Raw genomic sequence first — 10,142 nt, 5'->3', positions numbered from 1 at the left:
TGAAGTAATCGTTACTGCTGAATAAACAATTATTTCTAATAAACAATTTTAAAAAGTTATAGCAAATCTATGTCAGTTATATCACAAAATAATAATGAGGAATAGCAATTATTAAGTTTATCATTGACATTTTGATCGCAATAATTCTCCACTCTGCTTTTTATTGTGTTCTCGTATTATGTCTCTGTTATATTACGCTGTTAATTTCTAATGGTTGCGTTATAATCGCTATTGTTCTAATATATAAATAATTTATAGACAGATATACTCTATTTCGATCTATAATTATAACAAAATAATTTTTTTTTATATCTTCTTTTTCTCTTTTTGTTTAATCGAATTTTTCATCAAACTTGTTGTTGAATCCTTTTGTTCGTATTATGGCCAGGCCATCAATTCCCTTCATCGCTTCTCATGTACTTGTTGCATTAATTTCTCTGGAGTTATATTTCCGAGGTGCAACAATTTAAATTCGACGAGCGCTTGCGCGTATTATCGATTCGACATCTCGGTTTGGACCTCGTCAGCTGCGAGATTTATGGAAGAGCAGAGAGACAATGGCGAGTAGAAGAAACGAATTCCTTCGAATTCTCTTGATATGCGCAGTAGTGATATTTAGAGGTGTTACATCCAATATCAACGATGGAAGCTTCGATGGAAGTAACTTCAATAAATTTGACGCTCCTGACCAATTTTCTCACGTATGTAACTTAATTTATACTTAATATATTACATCTTAATAAATTGTTACGTCGTAATATTTAAAATAATATTTACGCGTGTAAAAAACTTAATAAATTAATAAGCATATTCCTCTTTTTACTTAAGTTTGTATTAATACTCATCCGTATTAATTTCATAGAGTAACATTTGAGTATTTATTATGAGGCATTATATATCTCTAATCTATATAGAGATATATAAAATACCAAAATCGCATGAATCATATTTTAATATTATAATAACAATAATCCTGGTCTGTAATAATCATATGTTTACGACTTTCTTGTTATCTTTATTATGCAGGATCAGTTTTCGGAATCCTATAACACGCCATTGCATCCCATCGAAAATCGTTTCTGGCGAAGTCCCGAAAATCTTGGTGAGATTTCCGGAGTCGCTGTGGAACCGACGGGAAATCTCGTAATTTTTCATCGCGGAGATCGAACATGGAATTACGAGTAAGTCATTAATAAATTAATGAATGCAAATCAAAGACATAAAAATTAAATCATACTCGTTAAGAAAAACAACGAAGCATTTAAGTACTCTGCAATACTTTCTATATTTATAGTTTTTATATTTAAAAAATATAATAATAATTTTGAAGATAGTTTTATTTCAATTTATTTTAATATTCAATATATAACTTTCTCTTTCTGAAAAATCTAATTGCGTGTACAAGTGTACAATTAATTTATTATTTTTAATTATTTATTTTATTTGTATTTTTTTAAATGTCTAATGTAATTTAAATGTGTGTAAAAACAATTATTTTAATCTAAAATACTCATCATGTTAATAATTACTACGTTCAGAGAAAGCAATTTTGCAACTGTTAATTGTAAAATTCTTCAATATGATTTATTTATACATTTAGATCTATAAGGAATCAAAAGCAAGAACTAATCGTATTAAAAAAATTTACAATAGCTGTAAAGCTGCTTTCTCTTCTGAACGCAGCTGATGCATTTGATGAAATTTTAGTACCTTCGACGAAAATGCAGAATACCAAGAGAAATACAGAGGTCCCATTCGTGAGAACACAGTATTAAAGGTGGATTCTAAAATTGGTAATATTATTTGCGGTTGGGGAAATCAAACGTTTTATTTACCGCACGGAATTCACGTCGATCCCTTTGGAAATATATGGTTGACTGATATTGCTCTTCATCAAGTATTCAAGGTATGTAAAGAAATTCGCATTCGAAAAACACACAAATAGCATCTATTATAATTAATAAATGATAAAAAGAAAGTGTTTTTATTGTTAGTAATTATCAGAGTTGAGAAGTAACTATTAAGGTACTATTAGGTACTTATAACACTATTATTACTTTTTTTTTTGTAACATATTGTTAATGACGTTATTTGTTGTAACACTAACATAGTCATACTTGTTCAATAACAGTAGCAAATTTAATAATTATTTTTGTCGTTACTTTTTATACTTTAAACCTCTTTATGGCATAATTTCCGTGTATTTTTTTCATATCTTGAATATATGAAAACTATCATAAACAGATATTGAAATGTAGTATTTATAGTTCGTTATTATACAAAGTGATCCAAACGTTTTTTTAATACATTTGTGGTAAAGCGAACTAAATTGAATATTAAATCGAACAGTTTTCTATCATTTCGAAATTTTCGCAATTTTTTTGAGTTACCCAATGAGCAGAATGCTCTAAAATTAGCATCTAAAAATTTTTCAAGAATCTCTTCCAAGAGTTTCCAAAAGATTCTTGAAGATACGGCAATAAGTACGTCATACGCCAAAGTTTGTACGTTGATTATATCTACAACTTAAGTCTAACAATAAATAAATCTTACGACAAATCTTATGCTCAGACTCAAACTTTCCAACCCCCTGATAATTATATATAAATAATGAATATATAGGAGAGACCGGGGCTAATAGACTCATTTTTTAGTTTCGAATTTTTACAGATGAAATTAAGAGACTTATTGAAAAAAATTCTACACCAGTTATTACATATATTTGACTACCTAATAATATTTTAATAAGGGGAATCTGATAAATAATACGAAAAAAATGCATTTTTCTAATGCACATTCCATCTAATTCAATTAAGATTATTAAAATAAAGATTAATGTATTTTAAACTACGTCTTGGCTACATATTAATAAAACTTTTATAAAAATATATTTTAAACACAAACATTCGCTTCACAGGGCAAAATGCTTCTTTTTGTAAAATTTGTTCATTGCGTGCAAAAATACGTCGAATGAGCCTAGTTTTCAAGATTGGACATGAGGAAACTAAACTTATAACATTTACGACTGAGGAAAATCTCTTTAAAGGAATAAAATTTTGAGTAAGTACTATAAGAGTGGTCACTAAATAAGTCATACAGTTCCATGCTGTGATTAATCTACTATCCTCATCCGTTCATATTTTAAAAACATTAACAATATACGATAACAAAAACATATAAACACAAAAAATCTGTTAAATTTTATTAAGTAAGAACTACATTTACTATCTAAGTAGAAATCAAATATCTCAGACAATCATATACGATTGTAAAACAAAAACTTTAAGAATAAAAATATTTACTTAGGTATAAGATTTTATAAAATTGTGGCGTAACTTCTATCATAGATGTGTTCGCAACAAGATGTTACATCAGACTTAGCGTGCTTAAACACATTTATGCGTGTCTCGCGTGTTTGTTTTTAATATGTAACCTCGATTATTCTACTCCTATAGTCAACTGACCCCGGTCTGCCCTACACATATTAAAATTGCATTAAGTAAAATAATTGAAAACTTGATAAAAATTTGTTATTTATATACAGCAATAAATTATTACATATTAGAATTAATCTTTTATTATAAAAGCGCCACTCTCGACAGTCAAAGTTAGATGTTAAACTAATATATATACGAGTATATATATATATATATATATATATATATATATATATATATATATATATTCTTTAAATGAATTTATCTCAGAAATATGATTGCGCGATGTTACTATTGGATACTTTCAACACTATATCCATCTGAAATATTAGTGCCTCTGTAATCTAAAGCTTAATTAGGACGTTCACATGACATGCTAGAGATCCGGTTTCGATTCCCGGCCGAGGTAATATTTTTCGTAATAAGTTCTTTATAGGTTTTAACATGTATATAACTAAGAAATAGAAACCGACCGAGTTAATGTAACAACATAATATAGTAGAGAGTGCCTTAAGGTCAAAGTTGAAAGTTTCGAGTAATATAATATTCTAAGTTCAAAGTTTGAATTTAATTAATCTCGAATGTGACTGTGCGCCGTAACGTTCGGATGTTAAAATATAATCAATCTGAAATGCTAATAATCGCGAGCCGAAACGTTCGGACAATCACGAGTATATATAATCCCCCCTTTATTTCATAAAAGATTGTGTTTTAATATCCGAACGTTTCAGCGCACAGTCACATTTGAGATTAATTAAATTCATAAATTTAGAATATTATATTATTCGAAACTTCCAACTTTGACCGATCCTTAAGGCGCTCTTTACTATATATGTATGTAAATACACTAAATTTGAGGGGATTATTAATATTTCAGATAGATTGTGTTGAAATGTCCGATAATAAAGGCGCCGCGCAATCATATTTCTGAGATAAATTCATTTAATTAAAGAATACATATGTATATATATATTTAACATCTGACTTTAATCGTCAAATGGCGTCTTCACATACTTAGGTGATGTACTTCGGTTTTGTTTCTATATAATTTTATTGTTATTACTGTTAAAAACATATTAGAAACTATCTGCATAAAATTATAGTACTCGACTTCCGGTATTCCTCAACTGATTCTCGGTCAAAGATTTGAGCCTGGAAGCGATATAAATCATTTCTGCCAGCCAACCTCAGTCGCGGTTTTACCGAGTGGCGACATTGTCATCGCTGACGGATATTGCAACAATAGAATAGTACTGTTTGACAAAAGGGGCAATCCTAAATATGCTATCGGTGAAAGTACGTTTATATAATATTATCAATAGTAATGTTAATAATACGTATAATCTGTTTTAAATTTTTGTTTGTACTAATCCTTAAATGGGGATATCCTTCCTAGGAGGAAATTCTTAAAAATTCTTTTTTCTGATAAAAACATACTTTCAATGTATATATTTATAACATATTTAAACAAAGTTAATGTATTTACGATTTTAGATTGGATTACTTTGAGAGTTCCACACGCTTTGACGATTTTGCCAAATGAACAAGTATGTATCGCTGACCGCGAAGATTTAAGAATTGTATGCCTGGATGTAACATTTTCCGGATTGAAACAAAACCCTTCTTCTTATCTTCCTTATTCGATTCATCATCCGCAATTTGGTCGAATATTCGGAATTGCCTCGTATCGTAAGTAATTCACGATAGTTGCAATTTTTGTGTATATAAATAATTACTATTATATTAAAAATAATTCTTTCAATCTCATGTTAGAGTCCAAATCGATATTAAACTAAATCAAGAAGCAAAATAAAATAAAAAATATTAGTTTATTAAATAAAAAAATAAACATTATAGTCATATCTCATTTTTCAATACTTTTAATTATTTATTTAAGTAATGTTCTTTATAAATATATTTAAGAAAAATTTGCTATATAAAATAAACGAAATAAAAGAAGATTAATTTTTAATTTAATTTAATTTAATTTGTTTGTGCATTAATTAAAAAATAAAAATAAAAACAGCGATTACAGTTAAGCGAAAAAAGTCAGGGCACGAGTGCATAAAATAACAAGACACTAGCAAAATCTGTTGCTCTAATGTCTACCAGAAAGAGAGAGTACAAAATTACAGTTATAAAAGCGTAAAAGCGGAACACAAAGCAGTATAAAAATAAATCAAACTTAAAATACAGAATAGATAATTACAAGATATAAATTTAACATATAAAATACTTAAATTACAAATATATTTATATAACATATAACGTAAAATTTATTATATTATATTTATAACATATTATATAAACATATAATATAAAAATTAAATATAGAGGAAAGCCCCCTCTTATTATGAAATAGGCGGCTAATATGAGATAGAGGCGTTTCTATTAAACTAATAGATGCTATCTATTAGTTCCGCCATGAATTTATTGCTTTTGGATTGAAAACTAATTAGTAGAAAATTCATTATTAGATCATGTCTGTAGTCATCGTAAAAAAAGATTAGAATTTAGATATCTTCAAATATTTCATTGAGATAAGCCTTTAAACATTGTTTATTATTTAATATATAAATATTTGGCAATAAATTCTTCATGTAATAATAGAGTAAGGTCATACTAATAGAAAAATACGGGATACGTTGAATTGCTTAATTACAGAAGTAGATTTGATGATTGCAAGACCGTAAGGCGTGAAAATCGTAATATGAAATACCCAGGATATTTCTAATATGAAATAATCTATGCTCCCATGTCATAATCAAAATCGTTGCTAAAATATAAATTTTATTGTACACTAACGAAAAGGACAATCAGAATGAACGTCGAGTGCCTATTTCTGCGATGCTTTCAACTACCTGAAGACGAATTCTGGGTATAATGTATCGCATGCTCATTTTTCGCGCTCTGGTTGTGTTTGTTTGTATTTAAGAAACATTAAATAAAGTTTTTTAGTTACAATACTGATATACTTTGCGTTTTACTATCGATTTCTCGGGACATCTCAGGATCTATTAGGAGCACAATTTTTTGAATTTACGATTTACTCACTTTTTACATTTCTTTAATTTTCAAATAAAATGAAATTAGAATTAAATTTTATATAACATTACCTTAAAGCTTATTAAATTCCCTTCAAAATGACCTATTATTTTTTTTAATTCTGCCCATAGACTTCTAGTATTTACCCAAAATAAACTCGATATCTCATAATAGGGGCCTTTCCTCTGATAATTGTGAACAAATTAAGTACAAAATATAACAATATAATAATATAATAATATAATAATATAATGATAACAATAATAGCATTATAAATCAACAATAAATGTCTTTATTACATTATATGTTGATAATTTCAGGTGGTTTCATTTACGCCGTGAATGGAATGACATTTAAAAATATACAAATTAGAGGTTTCACCATTGATCCTATAAATCGGAATGTAATCGAATTTTGGAATCCGGAGTCTTCAGTAAGTATAATATTATACTTCATTTTTTTTTTAATTACTCCACTACATTATTAGAGGTTTTTAATATATTTGAGAATTGAAATAACCAGTCTCTAATTATAAAAAGAATATATTGTATTTTTTTAGGCCTTCACTATGCCTCACGCCATTGCTGTGTGCCCTTATGGTAAAGCCCTTTATGTCTCAGAAATTGGACCAAACAAAGTATGGAAATTCGACTTAGTGACCAAATCTAATAACACAGATGTTAAACAACTAGTATTACACAGGGATTGGAAGTAATTGATCGTTACTTATAACGCCGCGCAGTTACAGTTACTTTTTTTGTAACGGATTGGAAACGGCGTTACTTTTTTTTTTAATTGTAACAGTAATATAGTTATATTTTTTTGGCGACGATAACGATTTTAGTTACTCTTATCGTTACTTTTCATTCAATCTTCAATTTTTAGCTTTAATAATTTGTTCATACTTTAAGATTGTTTTAAATAACGTTTTAAGATGCTATAAAATGACTTTGTGATTGGTTAATAATATCGTAAGAATTTCATAAACCTATATTATAGAGTTGTGTTAACATAAAAATAAACTTATTATGAATTTTTAAATTTGATAAAAGTAATACCATATACAAAATTTATTATAAAATATCGCACCTTATCCGGATTATATTTCAAGATCAAAAATTTAACTGGTGTTTAATTTGCAAAATTGGATATATGTATGTATAAAGTCGCTCTAAAATATTGTACAATAATATGTACAAATTTCCAGTTCGGAAAAAGTATCTCTTTTAATTGTGTTTTTACATATCGGTCTAGTGTTATTATTGTTTATTGCTTTCAGTAATACACATAAAAAAGATATTGCAAAATTTTTTAGACTGATTTTGTTTCAGCATTAAAAAAATAACGACCATTTTCGTTATTTTTTAAGCAATAATTACTAACTATAATTTATTTTTTTACTTGGTACACAGGGTAATTAGTTATTTTCAAAAAGTAGCTTTCCAACCTCTGATATTACAGGTGAAATCTATCGTTTGATATCAGGAGACGCGGTAGCGTCTCCCGTCATGTATATTTTTGATGAAGTTTAGTACATTAAAAGCATCCTTTTATATTATTATGAAAGGAACACTACCATGTCATGAAAGAGACGCTATAGCGTATCATTTATAGGAAAGAGGCTTATTGTAATAACAAATTGTTTTGTTTGAATAAATTAATATGATTTGAAAAATGCATATATTGGGGAAAATATAGATTTTTACAATTAAAATAAGATAACAACTATGTCCGTAAGTGCACTTAATGCGTATAGACATGAATATTATGTTAAATATTATTATTATGTCATTTACACGGCAAAAATAACAATTAAAAAAAGAAACAAATTTTCGAAAAAAAAAACCTAAATTTTTCTGGTTTTTTTCCGAAGCGATTTGAAAAAAGCGATTTTTTTTTCAATTATACATTTAGGCCATAAATTGCGAATAGCACATATTCACTATGATAAGCAAAGAATGAATTACAATTTTACAGTAAGTTACAGATTCATTACAATTTTACAAAGTGTTTTTATATAAAAAGTTTTTCTATTTAAATTACATTTTTTCATTTTATACTGTTTTTTAATTTTTTGTGGTAACATTTGAATTGAAGGTAATGCAATTTTGTGATATAATAATATTTTGAAGGAGAATTAAATAACTACTACTTTGGATGGAAGAGAAAATGTCTTTAAATAATTCGTGATATAATAATTTCTTTTAAGAAGAGTTAAAGACATTTGGATTGGAATAGGAAGATCCTTTAATAGAAATACAAAAATATATACTTCAGTGTATAAAAATTAAAGATAATATCGCTTGAATTATATTCTTTGTTTAATTTGATATGTGATTTAACTTGGCGCTAATTGTTAATATCAAATATCTTATATAAATGATACATATCTAATGATATATATTTTTATGATGTTATCTTACATTTTTAATATTACTTAATTAATTTGTTATGGAATTAACTTGGCGCCAATTATAAATATCAAATTTTTTATGACGAACAATGCATAAAATTTTATGGGTTATAACTTGGCGTTAATTATTGATTTCAAATAATTTATACAAATGATACATACCGTAAAAATTAATAATAAAGATAGTATTATTTGGGTTTTATAATTTAATACAATAATTTTTTCGAAGAATACATATGTTTTAACGCTTTTTGTTATGTTTTTTTAAATTAAGCTATAGAAGAATCAATAATAAAAATAATACTATTTGAGTTTTATTAAAATTAAGTACACAATAAAAATAGTATCATTTATCTTTTAATTTGGTATTTTTAATAAAGATAGTACTACTTGGATTTTATAATTTGGTACAATAGTTTTTTTTTTTCAAGATGGCGTATTCTTAGCGCTTTTTTCTACCTTCTTTAAAAAGGTAAGTCAGTTATTAATCACTTATATTACGTATTTCTTTTCTTTACACACACACATACCGAAGAATCTCAACAGCTCATTTTCGAAAAAACAATTTTTCAAGGTCATATAAAATGTCGCCTTGATTGGATTTTGTAAGATATTCATTTAATTTTAGTATATAAAATAAATGTAATTTATATTTAAGTGCAAAATGTATTTTATACTTTTTGCATAATACAACTAGTACTGTTATAAGAAATATATACAATATTGCTGCGTCATACCGCTATTGGCCTTCAATCTTGACACTATGATTTCTTTAAGACGTTACATCAGTATTATTCAGTCATACGTCATAAAAAATTCCGTCATTATAAGTACGCAAAGTTTTTTCTACATTTATTTATATAGTTATTATGCGAAAATGCGCATTAGAACATGTTGCGTGAAGAATTGAGCGCATGAACGAATGATTACAAACACGTAAAGGTATATACAGTCGAGCTCAAGATATAATTAGACGCGTCCTCTTAGCACCATGACAGTATCGTCTTTTGATATTCTTCTAATTTTGAAATTTTTACATGTCGAGAGTTTTAATGAAAATATATTATAGATGAAAAGAAATAAATTACATTTATCTATTTATTATGATCATGTACAAGTATGATTAGGGCAATCAAAATATTTATAGGGTATTTTTTTACTTGACTAAAGAAATTTGATTAAAGAAATAAATTAAATACAAATTTATATATTTCATAAAAGAAATTATGCATTTTAAGCTACTTTAG

At 26.8% G+C, this 10,142-nt stretch overlaps 1 protein-coding gene across 1 annotated transcript; it reads left to right on the top strand.

Moving 5' to 3' along the window:
- The first annotated feature begins 336 nt into the window (after positions 1-336).
- Positions 337-7,283, top strand: LOC108755557 (peptidyl-alpha-hydroxyglycine alpha-amidating lyase 2-like). Its single transcript, XM_018498638.1, has 7 exons — positions 337-701; positions 1,027-1,181; positions 1,708-1,906; positions 4,541-4,733; positions 4,932-5,126; positions 6,803-6,915; positions 7,042-7,283. Exons 1-7 carry the CDS (start codon positions 558-560, stop codon positions 7,195-7,197), a joined length of 1,155 nt encoding a protein of 384 aa, XP_018354140.1. The 5' UTR covers positions 337-557; the 3' UTR covers positions 7,198-7,283.
- The last annotated feature ends 2,859 nt before the right edge of the window (positions 7,284-10,142 follow it).

The sequence above is a fragment of the Trachymyrmex septentrionalis genome, unplaced genomic scaffold (genome assembly GCF_001594115.1).
Source record: "Trachymyrmex septentrionalis isolate Tsep2-gDNA-1 unplaced genomic scaffold, Tsep1.0 scaffold88, whole genome shotgun sequence".
NCBI lineage: Eukaryota > Metazoa > Arthropoda > Insecta > Hymenoptera > Formicidae > Trachymyrmex > Trachymyrmex septentrionalis.
This window is presented reverse-complemented; position numbering and strand designations above follow the sequence as displayed.